Source organism: Diadema antillarum, unplaced genomic scaffold (genome assembly GCF_040938485.1).
Source record: "Diadema antillarum isolate AM-2024a unplaced genomic scaffold, OU_Dant_1.0 scf00000075, whole genome shotgun sequence".
In the NCBI taxonomy this organism is placed as follows: domain Eukaryota; kingdom Metazoa; phylum Echinodermata; class Echinoidea; order Diadematoida; family Diadematidae; genus Diadema; species Diadema antillarum.
The window spans coordinates 5,486,726-5,510,795 of record NW_027270964.1 but is presented as its reverse complement, the minus strand read 5'-3'; the positions used below and the strand labels follow the sequence as shown (position 1 = coordinate 5,510,795).

The following is a 24,070-nucleotide window of genomic DNA, read 5'->3' as shown; positions in this document are numbered from 1 at the left end:
TCAACATATTATGTGGAACTCTTAATTCTAATGACAATTTGAGATCATATCATCACTAAAAGTAATAAACGTATATGTAGCATCATCTCTGATGTATAAAAAACTGCAAACAATGAAGTTTAATTTTGACATTCAACAAAGTGATACCACACAGTTATCACAGAATACCATGTCTGCCTATTGAAGTGTCAGTCTTATAACTCACAGTGGTCTATTTTCTATTTGAAATAATTTGTTTGTCAGTAAAATAATAAGCATTAAACGTATTGGCTCTCTGAACTCCTGGGCCATTAACTTATGACTGAGATAGCTCTATTAGGAATGTAACATAGAAATGTATCAGGTAGGTACTGTTCAGGGTGGGGTCAACACTGCGTCTCTATGATATAACAAATTATAAGAAAATATGAATTGAAACACCAAAAACCAAATCTCACTGTAAATCAGCCAAGTAATACATTCTGTAAATATGACTACCATAAACTAGTGTTTAACAGCTTTGAGATCATGTCCAAAGTCACAGCTGTCATTCTATTCACCAATGTATTACCTACATGGGTTGACAAAATTCCATGCATCTTTTTCCATCGACACTGCTGCACTTCATGCTTATCATAACAAACCCTCAACACCAGAACTTGTTAATATCATCAGATATCACTCTACTTAACACACATGCACCTAAATGCTCATGTATTCATTTATAAACAGAACATATCTACATTTGCAGAGGTTTTCAAGATTGACAGCCAATGAATCATCATAGTCCCCTGCCTTCTTTAATTACAGACAGAGCACTTTGGTAATTTGAAACACAGCTCGACCAACCAAATGTCATTTGAAGATATATACCCATGCAAAGTGATACCTCCACAACTGCAATTTTTCTTTCTTTCCAAAAATAATGTTGAGAAAAAAGGAACTTCACTTTGCATACCAACACTTTTTTTTGGTTGTTTCTTTGATATAAGAGTTTATTCCTGCTTTACTGATTACCTTCCTGAGGAAACCTAATAGCACAGCATAGTGACAATTACAGTGGGTTTTCGTACTACATCAACAGGATAGCTGGGCTTCAAACTCTATTGGTCAACAATTAATTTTGACCACAAGGCTTTTGATCCTGCCTCGCACAATCATGTTTTGAAACCTTAAAAAGTAACAGAACTCGACATAAGTTTCCTGCCAAGCAATACATTTGTCATTCATTATGTAAAACTCTTTCATAGAGAACATAACAAAAACAGCACTGAACTAGGAGTGATAAAGCGTACAAATCAACGTCATCAGAATCGTGAATAGTTTAAAAGATGTAACACGGGTGGCAGAACAATGGAAAAGCACCATAAGAAAACACAATGCACTGTCATCTCTATATAGAGTGAAACAATACGACAAAGTCTCGAGTCTGTGGACGTTACACCGTTCTCAATGATGATGAGGAACGAGGAGGAGGTCTGAGCAACAAAAAAAAAAAGGACGTGGCTGTGCTCTGGTTATCTGCCCGAGGTAGAGTTGCTGTTGAGAATGGCCTGGGAGCGTCGGCTGGACGCCTGCCTCTGTCTGGCCAGGAAGGACTGACCACTGCTGCTAGTGGACAACCTGTCTTCAGCTGCCTTGCGATGGAGCTGCATACCCTGTAGGACAAATAAAGCAACGGTCAAGCAAGTCTTTACATCAGACTAGGTGATCTATATATTGTTAAAGTCCAGTGGCCTTTGATAGAGGTACATTACAATGAATTTTCAGCTAAGAAGACAGAAAATCATTGGGGAAAAGTAAAGAAGCAGTGTGAGATGCTCCAGCAATAAACACTGATGTACAATGTATCATCTGTCATAAACTAAGTGATCACTACACACAACTTGAATACTCAAGTTTTTCAGTATCAAATATCACATAGAAGGCCAGCTCAATTTAACCTACTCAACAATCACAGGGATACCTCAGCATCACTACAGTTCTACAAATCAATAATTAACCATGACACTGATTCAACAGCTAGGCAGGTGGCTTCATACAAGGTTATAAAGAAAAGCTGATCATCAGGGTAAATGTCTAAGAGTAGAGGTGGAACTCTGAACAAGACTTCATATGTGATGGATCCATTAGCACACTTACTCTCATTACAATGACTTAATGTTTGTCGTTTCACCTTCAACACTGAAATCTTGCAAACATTAATCTGGTTCCCTTGCTGAGTTTGTGAGTCTCCAAATTCTACCAATTGCCAGGTTAAATTTGGAGGGTGAACGTATGAACTGTAAACCTTTCTATCACTATTTCCTAATATGACTCCTTCGACGTTTTCTAAAAGATTGGTCGAAATCTTGCATAGAGATGATCAGACCACAGTAACAACTACTACTAGTGATAACCATACGTAAAATATCCACCATAACCCATCTGCATCCGTGTTGGATCTCACTCAATCGGTGTACAGCTGGTAAGATACCAGGTTTGAAGCAATATTGGCTTCATTGCACCATTGTGCCGTATATGCGGACTACGTCACAGTATTCTTATTTTCGCAAATTTTGCAAGTCGACCGACATTTGCCAAATTAGCAGCTCACTACATTGCCTACCATAACATAAATGTGCTGTATTGTTGTCTCCAGGGTGGGAAATCATTTGGTTTTCTCTTGAACAGGCATATAATATTCATTTCTCATTCTGTTGCAGTGGTTCTTCATCGTGATTTCAACGAACTGCAAAATGGTGTTACCAGTCACGAATTCATGAAATATAAGGCGTATACTGTAGTACGTATACTGGTACCACTGGCCTCATTTCTTTAGAGGTCACACAGCATTGATGCCACATTTAAACTACTGTAAAAGTGGAAATTTTCGCGGTGTTGAAATTTTCGCGCATTTCGCGCAACCAGAAACTAGCGCGAAAATAAAAGCACGCGAATATTTTGTTTGCCATATGTTCCTGTGCGTGATGTCTTGATTCCGCAGAATTAAAAACATGCGAAACTCTTCTTACCCGGCCAAGCGCAAAAAATTAGTCGCACGAAAATATCCAATTTTACAGTACTGGAGAATTCTCACCAGATTACATCAGAGTGATAGAAAGAACTCATTAAGATATTGGGTCACATCAGGGCCCCATTTCATAAAGAGTTGATTTGATGCAACTCTTTGCTGGAATGACAATTGTCATGGTAACGACAAAAATCCAGCTTCCTGATTGGCTGTTTGCTGTGGGAAGTTGTTCATTCCAGCAAGAGTTGTCATCCTAACATCTTTTATGAAATGGGGCCCTGTTCATATATTGATGATTGTTCTCTCAGTTAGAATCAGTAGATTGAGACTACACAAATTCATGGAGCAGAGAGTGTGATTTCTTACCAGGTTATACCAGGCTGATACAACAAGCTTCTCTTCCATGTCTCTTGTTGCCTTGGATTTCTCTCGTTCATGCTGCAACAGAGTGAAGAAATGAACATACAATATAAAACACAGCATGATGCAGACAATCAGGTAATCCCAAACTTTAAAGAAAAAATTTCAAATTCACAAAATCCTTCAGGCAAAAACTTCAAAGCAGGATCATCCTTTGCAACTTCAAATCTGTCTGATAATTTCATATGCACATATATTATCAGAAAATGAATTCCTTAAAATAGTGATTTTTATAAACACACATCACAGAGTGCATGACATGTATCTGCTGGTGATTTCATGAATAGGAAGGCATACAGAAACAAATGAAATATCAGATATCATTGCAGAATTCACATAGATAGTTAAGACAACAGTCCCTTGTAATATAGTTTTATATTCACAGAGAAGCATGAAAAGCACAGGTAGAAACTTTTTATATCGTCACAACTTCCCACCTTCCATTACATTATTTCATACTCGTGACTACATCCTCAATCTAAGTAAGGTCACTGACCTCTAGATGCTCTATGAGCTTCTGCTTCTCCTGCAGCTGGTTCCTCAGCAGCTGAATCTCCGAGGACGACGCCCCCGTGCTGTGCTTGGGGTCCAGGGTGCGGATGACGGACTTGGCCTTCTCCAGGTACTTGCGATACCTCTCCTCCATCGACCGCATCTCGTCGTCCTTTTTCTGCAGCACGTCCTGGAGTTTGTGCACCTGTTCAGCTGGTATCCAGGAGGACAAAGATACGAACGAGGAGGAAGAATGTTCTTACAGACCATTCACTTGACTGTCATATAAGAAGCTGGTGTAATAAGCCAGGATTTGAACAGGCCATGGTGGGGGGAGGAAAGTCTGATGTACAGTCTGTACAGCTTACTGTACTCTCCCTTCTGCAATATTTTTATATTTATGACATGAATCATGTGGATGGGAAAATGTTCTGGACTGGTACAAAAACCTGATGTGACGTTTATAGATATTCATCATTATCAATAAGCCTGTTTTAACTGTCAGATTCAAATTATACTGTGCCAAATTATTTCGTTCAATTGACTTTTATTTCATTAATGGATGAAAAAGAAATTCAGAAATCAAATCAAATCAAATCAAATCAAATCAAACTGGTGTTTAATCCTATACATAGGTACTTTGTTGTTCAGGGAAAGCTGGAAATTTAAGTTGGAGGTTGGACTAACACAAATACCCACCAACTGTCCTTTTGGCACATCAAAATTTATTAATTCAACTTTTACCACTGAGATCCATGAATGGAACATAAAGCATTTTATATGCAATTGCATTCTCCTCATACTCATCTGTTCTTGAACTCACTTGCTGTTGTATATTTTGGCTCTAAGTCGTCAATAACGGCCCTCTTGCGCTGAAGCTCTGTATCACTCTCCTGAAGCTTCTCCCTGTAGTAATGAAGGGGTGAGAGCATCAGTCATAGCTTGTACTACTCACACAGCAAAGTTTGACAATTTTCAGCTGGTAGAAGAAATTATTGCTACCACACAAACACAATATAGGTACTTACAGTGCTCTTACAACCAGTAAACATGTTATCACATCGCTTCACAAAATTATGATATCTAACTGACAATAAGGGGGTAGAAAAAAAAAACAGATGAAAAAAAAAGCCCTGCAAAGTACACATAAATGATCGATCAGTTATTAAAAAGGAAATTCTTCAAGGATTTTTGGAACACTGCTGGAGGTGGTGATTCCCTGACACTTTGAGGCATGGGACAGCAGCCAAGAGGGATCTGTCTCCTGTCCAAGTAAGAGTCCTGGGGATAGATAGCCAGGTTGGGTCTTGGCCAGACTGCATTCCTTGTCTTTCAGACAAGTAGCATGAAATTAGTTTCTGAAGGTAAATTTGGAGCATAATTCTGGAGACATTTGTAGGTGACTGACAAGATTTTGTATGTGATTTGCTTTTGCACAGGGAGCCAGGGCATTTGTCAAAGAGGGGCGTGGTCACGCTTCTTGGCTTAAAAAAAACCCAACAACAAACAAACAAACAAACCAAACGACAACAGCTTTGCTGATCGGTTTTGAGCATGTTGAAGACACTGGATATTACATCTGAAATATTAACCTCAAACACAAGACATCGAAAAGCATGTGAGCAGTAATATACATACATATTTTTTAGTTTTAACACGTAGCGTTGTCTTACACAGACAAGAGACCCGCGGGTCTAGCGCTCACCTGAGTATCGCAAGTTCACCTTTCACGCAGTCACTAATCTAAATCATTCACAGCTCTACCAAAATTTGACCAGGCATTCTCAAGTAGAAGATGAAAATGTACAATAAGGGCCCAAGTTTTTTAAGATTCCTTAATTTGGGGAGATTGGGGCCCCCTGGGGCCCTCTGGGTGGGGCATCGTGCCCATTTTCATAAATTGAGATCCTGAGCCCCTAGGGATGCTACCTGCCAAGTCTGACGAAAATACATCATGAGGTTTTCAGGAAGAAGATGAAAATGTACAATTCAGGCCCCCATTTTGACCTTCCCAACCCCCCCCCCCCCTGCCCCCAAGAGGGGCACCCCTGGATCTCCTATGAACAAACTTGAAGTATTATCTTAGCTCTATAACTTCTGATTCTAGAGAAGATTTTTAAAGATTCCTTCATTTTGAAGGTTTGGGCCCCCCTTGAGGCCCCCTGGGTGGGGCATGGTGCCCATTTGAACAAATTGAGATCCTAACCCCCTAGGGATGCTACCTGCCAAGTTTGGTGAAAATGGGTCATGGGGTTCTCAAGAAGAAGATAAAAATGTACAATTTAGGCCCTATTAGGACCCCACCTCACCCCCTCCCCTGGGTCCCAAGGGAGGCACCCCTGATTCTGCCATGAACAAACTTGAAACTGCAGTCATCAATGTACAAACTCATAGTATTAACTTAGCTCTATCACTTCTGGTTCTAGAGAAGAAAATTTTGACAGATTCCTTAATTTTGGGGCGTTTGGGCCCCCTGGGGGCCCCCTGGGTGGGGCATGGTGCCCATTTGAACAAATTGAGATCCTAACCCCCTAGGGATGCTACCTGCCAAGTTTGGTGAAAATGGGTCATGGGGTTCTCAAGAAGAAGATAAAAATGTACAATTTAGGCCCTATTAGGACCCCACCTCACCCCCTCCCCTGGGTCCCAAGGGAGGCACCCCTGATTCTGCCATGAACAAACTTGAAACTGCAGTCATCAATGTACAAACTCATAGTATTAACTTAGCTCTATCACTTCTGGTTCTAGAGAAGAAAATTTTGACAGATTCCTTAATTTTGGGGCGTTTGGGCCCCCTGGGGGCCCCCTGGGTGGGGCATGGTGCCCATTTTAACAAATTGAGTTCCTAACCCCCTAGGGATGCTACCTGCCAAGTTTGGTGAAAATGGGTCATGGGATTCTCAAGAAGAAGATGAAAATGTACAATTTAGGCCCCTTTAGAACCCCTCCCCACCACCCTCCCCTGGGTCCAAAGGGGGGCACCCTTGATTCTGCCATGAACAAACTTGAAACTACAATCATCAATGTACTAACCCATAGTACTAACTTAGCTCTATCACTACTGGTTCTAGAGAAGAAGATTTTGACAGATTCCTTAATTTTGGGGGGTTTGGGCCCCCCTGGGGGCCCCCTGGGTTGGGCATGGTGCCCATTTTAACAAATTGAGTTCCTAACCCCCTAGGGATGCTACCTGCCAAGTTTGATGAAAATCAGTCTTGGGGTTTTCAAGAAGAAGATGAAAATGTAAAAAGTTTACGCACGACGCACGACGGACGACGGACGACGGACGACGGACGACGGACGACGGACGACGCACGACGGACGCCGGACGAAGGGCGATCGCAATAGCTCACTTGAGCCTTTGGCTCAGGTGAGCTAATAACAGATACAATACTCACTTGTGCTTTTGCAGTTTTTTCCGTAGTTCTTGGTTCTGAAGTTAAGAAGAACATACATATATAAAACAAAGATAAGTACATTACACAATATATGAGATTCAACACATTCATGAATACACATATTCTTGTAGAAAGCATGTGGTGTACCATTACAATAGATGTTAGCATCAACACTTAATGTTAAAGAGGTTTGCCAACACAAAGATCCTGGTACAACAATATTTGGTTTTTCTACCATTCTACAAGCCACTGAGTATTCTCCAACAACTATGCCGTATGAACACTGTCAACTATCTCATGTTTCTTGGGTTTCACTTTACTTTCACTTTTCCTTTACACGAATTCATCCATTTGCAAGATATTGATCACAATCTCAAATGTAGGAAGTGAACACGGTCAAACACAGAGCTAACGCAATACAGCTTATCGAGCATGATCTCAAAAAGACAGGTTTTTCATTTGAAGAGATGTATATGTATTTATATGCTCCCTAAGTACTTTGACACTAGATGATAGATTACTGCTATATAATACACTTTTGCTATCTAAGAGCAAAATAGCCACAAAGAAAAATATTGCTCAACAGTTCAGGAAGAATGTGTTGTAATTTTGACCAAAAAACAAAAACAAAAAACAAAACAAAATTAAAATAAATACAATAAAAGTTTGCTTAACAGGTCAGGAAGAGTGTGTTGTAATTTTGACTAAAGAACAAATCCAATATTAAAGTAAATACAATACAGAACCACAGCGTGAGTGTCTGTGCAGAATTGAAAGGATGCTGCAGTAAGGGACTTTTTTTTTTTTTTTTAATGAGATCATCTATGATTCATTGGTGTTAGTACAGTTTAAAATATTGTACACTTAAAGGCTGGTGGTAGCTGAAAATATTGAGTACAAAGCCATCATGACTGATGAGGTCAAAACACTTACTTGTTTGTGTCGACTCTCTACAGCAATATGCAAATCATAATTTTGTTTAATTGCGTTGAATAGCATATTTATGAGTAAACTACAGAAGATGAAACTGTCTCTCTTACAAAGGATGGCTTATCCTGGTATATGTGACCATTTGAAATACATGCCATGGGAACAATGAGATCATTCATATAGCACACATACAATTTTAGAGTCATCCAGGCCTTAGATAATGCAGCAATCCATCCCAGATGACTAGTCCACTTACCAGGAGGGATATGAGAATACTTGCTGAAAGCATGAGTAAAGTATTCTAATCACTGCATTTTGTCTCATAATTAACATCAAAGCACTCTGCTCTTCATGAATTTATTATAACATGGAAATATAATGCATGATAATTTCTACTAGATTATATTTGAATAGGGTATAAGCACTTCTTTATCTTACGTTTCTGTTTTGCAACAAAGTCACATCAACTTATGTTTTGGTTTGTGTGTGTTTTGCAAAAACTAAAAAATTGCAATCTATATTTGATTGAGAGCAAACTAAACACCACTCAAGGATATATTCTAGCATTGGAAAATGAAGTGAAATGCAGCTGGAAATGTGCCATAAAAAGAGAGAGAGAGAGAGAGAGAGAAAAGAAAAATGTGGTGTATTGTAACAGGAAGCAGGATGTAACGGACACTACTCTAATGTGCAGCTTTCTCAATCTTCCAGACCTTGGTTTCTATTTTAAAGGCAGACAACTAGATCACACAGTCAAGCCTACAATATTGTCATTTTATACAGTATCACATACTTTTAGTGAGAAAAATTAGTGACAAAAAAAAGCACACAAATGCTTTTTAAGATTTGCATACTTCAACATAAATCTAAGAGAATGTTCATGTCTGCAATTTCAGATATGCTGCTGTAAAAAACAGCATTTGTAAAAACATATTCCATTACAGTTATCAATTTATACCTATGTGCCTCAATCTATTCATATTCACCGCATCCAGGTCGTTCACTTTCTTTTAGTACACAGAAAAGTGATTGGTGCAATATATTGCCATTGAACAAAGCTCTCTATTCATACATTGTACCTCAGCTGAGTGAAATGAACACTGTATGATAATTAGCTATGATCAAACTTTCTCCAATACGGTTTGAGTTTTACAGTACAACTATTGTAACACCTCAATTTCAATGAGTATCCGTGAAAACCAAGTGATGATTGTATGCCACAGTGCAATATCTGTATTAAAATGTCCTTGTTGGAGAGTTTAATGCAAAGAGTCAAATACCATTTATATATCAAGGTGACAGGCAAGGTTTGAGGAAATGCCTGCAATATGCACAATGGATCACTTGTAACCCATTACCCTCCAATAATGCTGACATGCATAGACACAAATGTCATATGACCTCAGCTTACCCACTGATTTTGAATGCACAATTATAGCCGGAAATCCCTCGTAGAGGAAAAAAAAATCTATATTTTCTCATGAAATGTTAAGTTTTCAAAAAACAAAATCAGAGCAACAAAGTTGTAAACTAAAAATCAACAACCCAGCTTTGTGTGGTGATTCATAAAAGTTTGTGATACATTACACGGAATACATAACTTTGAACGTAGTGGGTAACAAGAAAAATAAAACATTTCCTGCAAGGAAAGTACTCAGCATATTGTATAGGCCATATATTTAGTGAGACAAATTTTTTGGTAATCAAGACTTCCAGACAATTTTGCAAGTGATTAAAATTTGCAATCATGGAGTACAGCAATGGATGGAGAAAATGTGTGCATACACATCACCTTCACATCTGGATTTGAGTTAATATTTTCATATGTCGTTAAATTCGCAAAAAGCGCCCGACTCACAAAATTCGCAAACATTAAAACCCAGCAAAATATATGACGTATACGGTATATCAAGAGTAGCTCTGAGTCAAAGCGTGGGACATCAGAGACAAGAGAAAATAGTTGGCTGTCTAAGGTGGGGCAACGTCAACGGAGCTGAAGAGATCATACAACATGAATTGTATAGACATTGTGGCATGTCTACAGACATACAGACAAACAGCATGCATGGCAGGCAAGCAGTCTTTAGGATGTAACCACTGGTGGTGAATAAGTGAGAGAATCTTTGACAGACACACAAATGCTGACGTGTACCATGCTGTAAGATTAAAGAAGCATTCAAGATTCAGCAAAGTCAAACAACTACTCACAGTTGTGTGGCCACTTACACGACATTACACATTCACAAACTTGCACATAGTTGGGTTTTCATCTCCAGTTCCACATTATACGACTACTATTCAATGTAAAGGGCACAATGCATATCACATTCAGTTTTGACAGGCATAGTCAAGAAGGACCACAAGTCACAGATTGGTAAAAGAGTGAATGTGAAGACACATCAAATGAGAATGACAGATAAACAAACAGACGGACCGACAGTCGGGAGGACAGACGTGTTTAGCAGGCAAGAACGATTCTGCACTCACTTCAAGCAGGAAACATGTGAGACACAAACTACAGTTTTCTGACAAGCGTAACAGAGAGGGTATTTACCACAAGTCACTGAGAGGGAGACAGATAGATGAGGACTTTACACGTAAAAAGACACTTGACTGCATCTAACACAAGCTTGTACGATGACACAGGAGAGAAAAACAGGTACAGTGTAGATCACTGATCACTGATCTCTGTATGAAGTATCTAGATATCTCATCGGCCCATTCACGCTGCACAAACAGTTGAAGCCATCGAGATGCCATGTTACCAAGCAAACTCTTTGGGGACTCACGTACATTTTCCAGCAGTGACTGTCACCTAGATCATGTGATGCTGTGAGCTCCATATAAAAACATATGGGTGATATGCGTGGCAAGATGGTGGTGCAGTGGCTTCAAAGGGAATGGCCAATGAGATATCCAGGTGCTTGCGATAGAGATCAGTGGTGTACACTGTGTAGGTATGCTTGACAAATGTCTACTGGGAAATAGTTAAGTCTCAATAGCAAAGAGTTATACTTTGACCCACACCACACAATTACTATGAGTGAAATGAACACATATATGTCCTGTTCACTACTAGTTTGTACATGAACATTAAGAGAAGGGGTGTACTGGAGAATTCTGATGAATATAACTGCCCTTGTCAGAGGCATCAATGCGTCGGGTGAATTTATGGCATCAGAAGTTTATGTACAATTGTCATTTTATAGTGAAAGAAGTTGCCTGCCTGTATATTATGTATTGTATATCAGAGCTTTAGATGGATGCCACAGCAGATGTTAATTTCACACTGAGCATGGCAACGCCTAGCAACACGCAGATTGAAGAATGACCTTTCACCCTGAAGCAAAAGCAATCTATGAAATAAATCTGAGTCATACTCACAAACTGTATGTTTGGTATGAATGGAGAGGAAGGGAGGTATATATAGCAGCATCACATTGGGAGAGGGAGGGGGAGAAGGGGAGAGGAAAATTGAAACAGGATTATCATAGGCTATATATATAAATATATATATAAATGGGGGTACAATGGGGATATAATGCAATTGGGTGAGAGAAATATGAACATTAGCATTAGTTAACCATGACAACATGCTACCGTTTCTGCTATATGCAGCCAACATGAAAATCATATCAATAGCAGTATCTAGTCATGATGGCTAACAATTTGTTTACAATTACTTTGGAAAATGATTTCTGTTCATGTGAATAAGAAATATTCTTCATATTTGATCTTCCTACTATACAGTGTTATCTTGTAACATTTAAAATACTACAATGTTTTACGATTGAATTTATGTGATATAAACTCATACAAGCAGCTCATCAAATAATCTGTGAACTCTTAATTACACCGTCAAGCTCACTAATCCTACGATGGAGCAGTGTCAATATTGCTACAATAAATCAAGGAACAAATCTTGCTTACAGGATCTTGGTGCAAGTTTCATCTCATGGAATCCTTGTCAAATAGGTATGCACATACAACACTACAAGCAAAATGAAGCACTTCAAAGATTTCAATCAGTATGTTCTAATAATAATGTTTCCTGTTGAATGAGTAAATAATCTTCTGTTGCTAAATAATGTTTCTACTGTATTGACACCTGGTGCATTTTCTGTACTTTAAAAGAAAATTAGAACTGAAATCTCTCTAAAAATGTTGTCCATAGTTATATTCAAACATGTCACTGTGTGGCAACTTGGCACTGTCAGGGGAAAATTTAAAGTGGCACTTGCTGGATTTTTTAACCTACATGTGACAATGTGCACAGTAACTGGACACACTGCAACAGGATATTCCCACAATGTATCACAGCAATGTGTGTGTAACTTCTGAAAGATCCCAAAACTAAAGATGTATGGCCACTCTGCTCAATGCTAGTATTTCGACCACAAGGCATGTAACATTGAACAAGAAAAGATTTGCCATGCAGTCCTAAGACCACAATGAAGTTATATGGCAATGGGGGGGGGGGGGGGAATCAAATGTGCTATTGGAGAAAGTTATTAGAAGGTTAATTACAGGAAATAAACATTCTGACCATTGGCGAGTAGCCTTCAAAGTCTATCAAAAATCAACACTGAATAACAAAAACAAAAGCACACTGTAAAAGATAAAATGTTTATATCAAATCATATAGAGCAGGTTCGGGAATCCATGGGAAACAGGAAGTCTGTGACTCAGACTAATATTCATATGAAATGACTTCTCTACCATCATAAAAGTGCACTGAACTGTTTCTATCCACTTATTTCCAATCTAACAACAGCATACGCAGTGTACAAGATTTAGTTTTGCTGATAAGCAACACAGTGCACAAAATTCAGTTTTGTTGATAAGCAATGCTACCACTGAAGAGCCCACACGGGTACATACAGCCATATTGCATATAAGCACATTTCCCGAACACACCCATCAGTGTAGACAACACCAAAAGATAGCTACCACTGACTCAACATTTCATAAATTCCAGATAATTCGAGAACCAAAGTTAAATCGACAAGTCTGCCTCTAACGAGAATCTGCTTTTTAAATCACAAATCATGACAGCACAGCCACACACTGGACTGAAATCTGAGTCGTGAAAAGACATTTAAGAAAATGGTGAGCAATTAGGTGAACTTTTCACATCAAATACACAACACACGTGGTTAACTTGAAGCATTTGATGTCATCCTGTCCCAGATGCAGAATTAATCCTTGATGCCCCAGCCAATGATTTCAATCACTCAAACCTGATTTCTTATCCTTCTTATCCCCCATGATCTACCATGATGCTTCACTCTCTGCATTGATCTGTATCATCTCTACAGGAGACTCACTTCAAATGTGACCTGACAGAAAATACATGTACAGTGTATATTAACTTTTTACAGACTTTTGTGTTTGCACCTTTTATGCACTACGTTAAGTCTGCAAATGTGCTCATTTCTCTCTCCAGAAAAGTTATGATGCAATGCAAAGCCACATACAGAAAACCAAAATCTCGGTAATGATTTGGAGAAACAAACATCAGAGGTTGAAAATCACACTAAATCTTCTTTCTTTTACAGAAGTTAACCAATTTTATTCCCTTAAAACATAGATTTTGCCTTTCTGGTCTAAATTTCAGATGTTTCCTTACATTTCACATCGCTCTCATCATTTCTATGTAAAAATGAATGATAGAAAAAAAAACCCACCAATAACAGCACCCCATCGCTAGGCTATCCAATCAGGTGATCACTAATCTTCTTACTTTCAAGTGCTAAATCTAGTGCAAGAAAACAAATCACTCTTTCTTTAACCATGAGATGAAAAATACTCACAGAAGTTTAGCTCATAATGTTTTGAGGGACCTCTTCACAAATCACAAGTGGTTGTGGGATTACCAACAGACTAAAATACATATCCTACAATACACATGATTCTCTTGTAATGTAAAATGAAATCCTTCCAGTCTGCTAGCTACATTTCAAACAAGGCCTGCTCCACTTCTATCACGGAATACTGCATTATAATCTTCCCCGCCGGTCACCTACAACCTCACTCTCTTCATCATATCATGTCAACTTCCTGTCAAATTCACACTGCCTAGCACATTCTATGAAACTGTAAGAGTAATTAATATAGAGCTACATTTCCAATGGAACACAAATCAAAATAGACAAGGGCGACAATGTTCGGTGGAAATTCGGGAGGAATTCACAAGTTGACATAACATCACATCTACTACACTTGTAATTTGAGGAATTGATAAGCAATAACACACATGCACATTCACAACAAACCGAATGCAATTATATTTTGTTAGTGGTCTGTCCTTCAGCATTTCTGTATTTATGCAGATGAAACCTAAAGATAATTTTTGTCTTCATTATTGCAGGAATCTTGTGGCATACGTTTTAATTTGTGAATAGGAAAAATCACGAACTAAATTCCTTGTACCATCTCATTAACAATATCAAATATACAGATTCATCAAAGTGAGTTATTCCTTCTGGTAATGAAAACAAGGTTTATAATGTTTGCACATCTCACCACAACAACATCGTGGAGGTTAAGTAACTACAACAAAAATAAAATGGCATTGTGCAATAATGTCAGGAATTGATTGCCAAGCAATTGGGCATGAATTCATAATGCTGTAAGTCCTCACATCCTATAAAAAGAAAAAAAGAAAACAACATCATCCATTGATGTTGTCATTTTTGCTGAGGCATGTTAACACTGGTGTAAATGTGATGAAAAGGTTATCTTGAAGTAGCTGTCTTACATGTGTGAATACAGCACTTGCGTTAGCATGTGAGAGTAACTCATAAACTCAAAACTTCAATGCAAACATTGAGGGGGGGGGGGAGGGGCGGTGGGTTAGTTGGACAACAGGCTGAATGCAGTCAAAGTGCAAAAAAAGAAAACGACCCTGCTCCGTGGAGCAGCGGGGTGAAACAATCTACCTCTCTGGAAAGTTCTGCATTCGACGATGAGGATGGAGATGATGCGGGCTTTCCGGGGGAAGACTGCTCCATGTGAGAGAGATTAGAACTGACATTAGTGATGCACTAGACCAGGCTGAGACACTCCAAGCTAGGTAGGTCCTCATGCAGCCAGACACACAGCACACCAATGTCCACTACGTTTGCTTAGTTTTTTCACTACCTCAGTCCTATTTCTATTGTGCATTTTATATTTTGACAAAGTTTGAGACCCGTGTGTATCTTAAAATTATCAGCATGTATTCTGTTATTGTACAGATTCAATATCCCAATTTATTCACTCAGAATGAATAATTATTTATATCAAAAAGAAAAAGACAAGGGGTATCTATAGGAAGTTTTGACATCAACCAGGAGAAGGGAATTACAATGGTTCAATAGATATTTGTGCATCCCAGAAATATGTACATGTATATAAGAAAAGTGATGATAACAATAATGATAATAAAACTAATGGCAGGATTCTTAGTAAGACTCAATGATAGCAAGAATATGCCAAACTTTTGTGACACAGTATTTCTTCAAGGATTTATTTTTAGTCTTTTAATTACATCAATGTCTATTTCTTTCTGAGTGTTGAACTTGGAACCATTTGACTTTGTGTTATTGTTTATCACCAAATACTATTCTATAGATTATAATGAGACACAGAAAGTGACTCCACTACACTGCTGACAATTACTGCAGACAGTGACATGCCTTTCAAAACACAAATTTCCTCATGATATACTTCATAGCATCGTTTGCTGGATCTGCTAGTAGCCCTTGCAAAATACTCGAGAAAATAATCAATAGGATGCTGATCCAATTTAGTCATTTTGAAGGGTCGAATTCAGGACGAATAACTTCTGAGGAAATTATATTAATTTGAAATAATATATGCATAGCCCCTGGTGTTCATAACCTGTTTTGATGCTGCATAAGAAATAGTACTAGTCATAAGGATCATAGGGGTACTAATGGTAAGAGGGATGTCTGGTGAATAAATACCAGCATAATATTAATTTTCCCTGGTTCCAATGCTTTGAGACAATTGGATATGTTTGCACCTTTATGCATTCAATTGTGCTATTTCGTTATTTTCATGAGATTAAACTTCCGAGTAAATATATTGGTGTTATGTACATTATATGATGTATTAGTGATGCATACGGCCCTCTATGAGAAGTTAGATTTCCTTTTTGTAAAATGATGTTTGCAACTATCTAAACAAATGAATTGACAACTACTTCAAAGCAAAGGAGAACAGTTTTGTTACTGAATACAGAAAATATACACAGAAGGTGGAAGAATGGATTATACAAATAATTCACGAGTAGAACATTCAGAGTAGAACAGTAACTTGCATCTATAGATACATAAATACATCACTGAGCAGATGCATTCCTGAAAGGAAAATATTATTCATACAACAGATGTACCACATAATTGCGACACATAAAAGAGATGATTTAACAAGAGTGGCACAACTGGACATTGATGCTGGTAGTGCACAAGTGCCAGAAATGCACTACTGGCGTGATGGATGTCTAGTAGCTTAAAAAGCTCTGTGCACACTCAAGAGAGATCAATGAACCAACATTGAAATGAGTGAATGGGACTGAGCAAACTCCTCACCTCTCCTACAACACTGGATGATACTCCTTCTTGCTGCTGTTGCTGCTTCAACTCCTCCACCTCCACTTCAAGGGCCAGGATTCGCTGGTTGCATATTCTGTCAAAATTAGATAGAAAAAAATAGCAACATTTTCAACTACATTGGTTGCATTTAATTGCAGTTAATACTTGTTAAATTCAAATTCATTTAAAAATCCAACAAACCCTTATTCATCTTTCTGTGTATCTTCACATCTCAGCATAATCACAAATACCATTTTTTTTGCTCAGGTGAAATATAATACTAAAAATGTAAAAATATGTTTCACTGAGCAAAGAAACACTCACGCCAGTGGCTACTATTATGTGACACTTACCATGAATTGGTGTATTGAAAAAAAAATGGCTGACAAAATCATAGAAGATCATAACACACACAAATAAACACAAAAATGATACTATAACACCACACACATTCACGACATGAAACTTTTGCACATTGGAGCCAATGGCCTTTTTCGCGGCATTAAAATTTCGCAAATTGCCACTGGCATTCAATGCATTACGAAGAAGAATAACTTTTGCATGAATTTTACTTTCATGAGTCTTGACACCGTTGCAAAATTCGCTAAAGCTTCACGCACACAAAAATTTCTGGTTTTACAGTATTATCCACACAGGCTGCAAAACAAAGGCAGCTTTCAAACCTGTTCTCTGACTCCAAGTCACTCTTCCTGGCGTTAGCATCCTCCAGTAGGCTCTGTAGGAGCTGGGTCTGTTCATCGGCTGTCTCTCCCTGTTTCATCTTCAGCATCTTGTTCTCATGCTGCAGTCTGATCAACTTCTCCCTGTGTACATCAAACCAGCAGCATTATAACACAACGTCCAGTGTACGATCATTTCTGTGGTGACACAACATTTGCTCCTGCAACAATTGCTCCAGTCTTATTTTCTCCAAGGACTTAGGGTTAGGGTTGTGATAGGGTTTTAGGTTTAGTTTGATGTGAGGATTAAGACTAGGGTTAAGTTATATTTGTGGGTAGAATTTATGTTTGGCTTAGCTCACAGACATTTCATGGAAGCAACTGTCGCTGGAGCAAATGTCATGGAACCATAACGGCTAGTGCTAGTACAAGTATGTTTATATGGATGGTTTGACACAAGTTTTATTGTATCAGTTTTTTTTTTTGTCCTTACCAAGATTTCTATGCAACAAACTTAATTTCTTCCTAACCTTGCCAAAATGGCAGTTTTCATAATATTTCTTTCTGAAATCAAATAGAATTGCATTATTGTTTTCATTTCAGTTCTCATTTCAATATTCCAATCAAGTTAACATTCTCAACTGAACTCATATTTTGTAATTAATAACTTCGTTACTTATATTCTCATTCAAATTTCATGTTATTTCTTTATCAATTATCAATCTTGTATTCTAATAATTTACACATAATAATTTCTGCCCTTGGGCTGCTAATCATGCAATATTTTTACATGAATCAAATCATTATGTAAACCTGAGCATGAACTTTGGTTGGGACATTAATCATCTGGCATGATTCCAAGTTAACTTTTTGTCACATGCTAACATAATTACAAGAAAACAAAACGTGAAATCAAAATACATCAAGTCTAAACACAACAAACCTCCACAACCTGTTTGCATCTGACACAGGTGACTAACCATAGGACAAACAAACAGACACACACACACACAGAAAATATCTATGCATTCTGACCTGATTTCTGGAGGGAGCATGGCTGTCAAGCCAGCAGTGCCCATGTCCGGACTATCCCCCAGTTCTCCCAGGGCATTGCCCTGTAGCTGGTTGAGTGTTAGCTCCTCATTCGTCTCCTTCAGTGTGTCCCTTTCCACTCTCAGTCTCTGTGACACACAGCAAGAGGTCATTAGGTCAAGTGTTGGATTGAGGGGGGGGGGGGGGAGGGAGGCAACAGACTTTTTTCCACCATGCTGAAATCAATCTACACACTGTCTCTGCACAGTCATAATCATGATGCGATTGTCAACATAATATTCCCTTTCATACTATCTTTGTGATACAACACAGAAAACTCTCATTTGGAATTCCTTCACAAAATGCCCAAGCATTTCAATAGAGCTGGCATCTTACATATCATATCAGATAACCATACTACACTGTAGATCTGAACTCACAGTACCAATAGGTATGTTATCAATGTCATTAAACTGACGTCTTGGCGCACAATGCTGTGCCATTGTCATATTCCTTTGTACATTTCAGGGTAGCTGACAGAATTGGGTTTAACAAAATACTCTAAACAGACACATTGTTCAACAAAATACTGCTGAACATGTTTTGACTGTGTTAATTACTGCATGTACACTGGTGTGAGTGAGATACATTTATTGTGAGACAGGTATGAAAGCAGGTAGAATCAATAAATCATATATTAATGCAAAATAATCAAAGTATATCTTTTAATCCTCTGACCACTGTTTCTGCTTCCAGCTGTGCCATCTTCTCCTGAGCCCTCTTGGCCTCAAATCCTGCCTTGTCGGCTCGCCTCGTCTCCTCAGACATCTTGGAATGGAGTTCATGCACCTGACGTTTGTAGGACTCCAGCTGACTCTTCAGTGCGTTGGCCTTCTTCAGCTCCTACATGTCACATGACAGACAAAGTGTCAAGATGATACAACAAGTCTTCATGTACAGCCATAACATAAAAGCATGCCTTTCAAAGTGATCATCTTCATTCTCAGTGAAAGTAAATATTCATTATGGAAGGGGAAGTGGCTCATCCAGCAGTTCTTTTCTATGAATCAATCTTAACTTCCTTCTATAATGTCAATGTGAGTGCAGACATACATTGTGCACTTCCTAAAATGCACTCTGAATACAAATACAGATTATAATGGATTCGCATCCTAAGATGCATTCTAAATTTCCTTGATAATTACAATACTGTAAAAGTGGATATTTTCGCGTGACTAATTTTTCGCCCTTCGCCGGGTGAGAAGACTTTCGCGTGTTTTTAATTCTGCGGAATCAAGACATCATGCGCAGGAACGTATGACAAGCAAAAATATTCACGCGTTTTTATTTTCACGCTAGTTTCTGATTGCGCGAAATGCGCGAAAATTTCAACACCGCGAAAATTTCAACTTTTACAGTTTACTGTACTACTGACACCCATCAGTTAAAGTCATTGAATTGAGAGTCATCACAAGCTGCCCATACTATAGGGCAAGTGTTGCTGTCTGGGAAGCGATATCAGGGATGGCTTTACTTGACATGACTGATGTCACAAGATGTACATTTTGGAACATTGCTGTAACTTTTAAATATTGATTTTCACTCCACAATGAATGCATATATTCCATTCATAGTGATCCCCTTTATCTTGTCATTCACAGAGTATGACAGTACATGCTTACTAGGATGAGTCAAGCTTAGCATTTGTGTACTCAATGCTTACAGCACTGCTAACTGTCACCTTGTCTTATTTTAAAAGAATGTCAATCAAAATATAAAGCAATGCCTTGCTCTATGAATATGTAAATTCAATAATTATTTCCTACATTACACATTTAAAATATCTGCCCCTTTTGCCTAATGGCTACTTTACGTCCACAGGCAAACCTAAAGCTTTAAATTCTTCAAAATAACTTATCAGTCTGCGGTCTGTTTGATGAAAGACTTAGAGAGACTTTTCGCTCATACGACACACTTATGAGAGACTTCATGAAATGAATTTGTGACCCGCTACAACAAAAAGGTCCTAAAGTCGCGCACAGTCAAAGCCGTGAAAATCGAGTTTGAAGTCAGAGCATTAAAATTGGTCAAAACTTATGATTTTCTGATTTTGATATATTATTGGAGTCTAACATGTCTTCTATCATCTGTCGAAATTTTGAAGCAAAATGATCAAAGGAAAGACCAAAAAATAGCGTTTTTTAGAGCCATGTTCTTTGGCGTTTCAACGAAGCAGAAACTGGTTGAAAATTTGGATTGAGCGCCACAGATAGGTTCCGCCCCTAACAACGACCAGAGTGATCTCATTGGTCAGTTTGCTGCTTGCTGCTAACCGAAGCGTGAAGCTCGCACACTGCCCAGTTGACTGGTGTGTGCGGGCGGGGTGCGCTATGCTCAGCTGCTTCTCACATCCTGGTCACTGATTGGTTGGTGAGGAGACCGCCGACGCTGATGTGCTTGAATGAACTCTTCGGGGGTTACTAGGCCTTACCTTCTATTGTCCAGAGGTGAAAACTGACTTGCGAGTCCCTTGATCGCCATTGCTTCGAAAGGAAGACTTTTAGGGCGCTTTTCTCGAAACAGTGATTTTCCAGACGTCTCGACATGCTCTCTTTTAAACATCGATATCTCCGCAGCCGATTATTTTTATAAAATGTGTTATATATCAATTTAAAGCAGAAAGATTAGGATATTATATCATGCACTTTTCAAATAATCGACCTCGCCCAACTTTAGGATCATTTTGTTGTAGCGGGTCACATTTCACTTCTCTTTGAAAGTCTCTCATGACTACTGTACATATGAGCGAATTTGGCCGTTCTGAGATTTATGTACAGACTTTCATGTGATGACTTCATGAAATGGACCCCTGGTTAAGAACTAAACCCATACAGTTTCATGTCATGAATATTCCCCTTGACGACATAGGTATTCTGCCAAGAGGAAACAAACACAAACCTCTTCTAGCTCCATGGTGTTTTGCATGTACATCGTATTCTTGTCCTCCAGAATTTTGACCTGTCTCTTGAGGTCACCGAGGTCCTCTAGTTTCTTCTTCAGGCTGTCGATGGTGCTCTCGTACTTGTTGACCTTGTCTGACGTGTGTCGCAGGATGTCCATCTCGTCTTTCAGTGACCTTGCCTCCTCCGCCAGACTTTGCAGCTCCTCATTCTACGGATAGATTCACAAGCAAACTGCATCAATGGCAAACATATTAATAGTCAGGACTCTTTGATTGCTTGTGGCAAGAAACAATCATAAAGATCACAAACAACACGATGTCGGAAATCATTTACATTTCTGTTCTAATATGGTATCGATAAAAAGCAAGTAAACAGAATGCCCTCATCTACGCATGATATGTAAAAACAAACTTTATCTAGATGTGCTATCAACCTTTTCTTCAAGCAGCAAGAGGCTATGATTAGGTATGAATTAATTTTTTTTTGCAACTCTTGACATTGTGTTGGGCATTGCATGCAATTATCCAAACAGACAAGATGTCCATCATAAAAACATATTGATTGCAAGTAAGGATTAGATAAACTCCCCAATGATGTTGATTACATACTTATAATCATGTAAGGTAAGGCTAAACAAATGGTCTTTGGCAGCAGGTTTATATACAGTTATAGATTTGATTCTAGCAGTATCTACACAATTCGAAATGGTATTACATTCTATATTCTTTTTAATAGAATGAATGAATGAATGAATGAATGAATGAATGAATGAATGAATGAATGAATGAATGAATGAATGAATGAATGAATGAATGAATGAATGAATGAATGAATGAATGAATGAATGAATGAATGAATGAATGAATGAATGAATGAATGAATGAATGAATGAATGAATGAATGAATGAATGAATGAATGAATGAATGAATGAATGAATGAATGAATGAATAAATAAATGGTTCAGAAGTTTGCTCCTTTTACAGGGTTGTTTACGTTCTGTCACAAAGACATGGCATGTGAAAAACCTGATGTGACGTGATGATTAAACCAGCATCCTTGCCCCCAGCACTGTGCCTTTTCTTCTCACCTAGCAGATGGCCACTTTATGGTTTATTAGGCAGGTGCAATAAATGAGGTAGGTTATGACCTGTACACAAACTTGAAGGCCTCTGAGACTGACATTTTGAGGATGATGAAACATGGTGCACCACAGCAAGACACTGATAATACACTCATCATATATTCTCAATCCAATCTGACTTACATAACACATACTAGCTTCCATGGGCAAACTGCACCATTGTTACCCTAACTTTTCATGTGCATGTGATATGAATTGACAGATTTGTATCAAGTTCAGAATTCCTCCAGTAGTGAAAGGGTTAAAATGTAGGCATGCCACAGAGGAGGAGGAAGAGGGAGGAGGAGAGAGATGAGGAAGATGTCTCACCTTGTGAACCAGTTCTTGGTTTTCTCTCTCCAGCATGTCCACCTTGATGCGGTAATCATCCCTCGTGCTCTCCATCCGAAACATTTCCTCCTGCTGCTGCTCCACGGTCAGCTGCAGCTGCTGGTACCGCCTCCCTGCAGGGGTGCTGATCAGAGGCAGGGGAACATACAGTCAGGACATGCTTTCATATTACACCATTATTTCATGATTGAACAATAGTCGGTATTAACAGCAAAACAAAAAATAAAAATAAAAATGAAAATAAAAATAAAAAACGGCTGAATCTTGCTGGTACTTTACTGCACAGCTCTTCCACATTATCCCACCATACTTGACACATCAGGATGGAGTATAAACGTACACTTGGCTAGAAACAACGGAAAATATATGTTGTTGAGCTGTGTACGAGTAGACAAAACAAGTGGCAAATTTATATTTTTTCTATGCTTTTAGGCACTAGACAACATTCATCGAGAGTACCGTAGGCTAACTCTGTCTTTAACACCATTTTAATGTCAATGAAAACACTATTCATTGATAACCTCTCATTTGCATGTAAAGCTTGAAGGACTTGCAGCATACAACATCTACAATTTCCTTCAATCTCTTCCTGCTACAATGTTATTGGGTAACTTGAGTTACTCTCATACCAAAGACCATTTACAGAAGCATTTTGGTGACAATGAGGATTTGCAAAAGAATGGAATGCATTTAATATCTTTACCTTGGATCACCAAAAGTGTCCCCTTGGTCTAGTTTGTGTGTGAGGTGTTCATTTTCAGCTTGTAGTGCATTCTTCTCCTCTAGAAGGGCAGCAACCTGTAAGTGGCAGTGACACAGATATTCAACACAGTCTTTGCAGACACAATAAATTGTTACACTTTTGCAAATCATATAATTTCCTTACACGGCCATACGGTGTCGATAAATTACAAATGATTGAGAATGCTGTTGTTTGAACTCTACTGACTAAAGACTGACGGTAAAGCACTCGGTAGAGCGTGCCGAGTTATGTACGTAAGGGCACTGCCTGCTTGTGCACATTCCACAATTCAATATTTCTCGTGTGTGGAGATATCAAAAGCTCTTCATCACTTATAAATATTGGAATG

General features: G+C 38.5%; 1 protein-coding gene across 1 annotated transcript in view; it reads right to left on the bottom strand.

The window, feature by feature from the left end:
* Positions 1-179: 179 nt before the first annotated feature.
* The window catches only part of LOC139717461 (protein Hook homolog 3-like), a 50,984-nt gene continuing 27,093 nt past the window's right edge, over positions 180-24,070 (bottom strand). The window contains exons 6-18 of the mRNA XM_071628968.1: positions 23,683-23,777; positions 22,959-23,103; positions 21,503-21,715; positions 19,283-19,447; positions 18,548-18,693; positions 17,516-17,656; positions 16,830-16,926; positions 15,174-15,236; positions 7,303-7,337; positions 4,728-4,810; positions 3,909-4,117; positions 3,359-3,430; positions 180-1,637 (exon numbers count right to left, since the gene is read on the bottom strand). Coding sequence (XP_071485069.1) covers positions 1,497-1,637; positions 3,359-3,430; positions 3,909-4,117; positions 4,728-4,810; positions 7,303-7,337; positions 15,174-15,236; positions 16,830-16,926; positions 17,516-17,656; positions 18,548-18,693; positions 19,283-19,447; positions 21,503-21,715; positions 22,959-23,103; positions 23,683-23,777 — 1,605 coding nt within the window. The 3' untranslated portion in view covers positions 180-1,496. The remainder of the gene's footprint in view (positions 1,638-3,358; positions 3,431-3,908; positions 4,118-4,727; positions 4,811-7,302; positions 7,338-15,173; positions 15,237-16,829; positions 16,927-17,515; positions 17,657-18,547; positions 18,694-19,282; positions 19,448-21,502; positions 21,716-22,958; positions 23,104-23,682; positions 23,778-24,070) is intronic.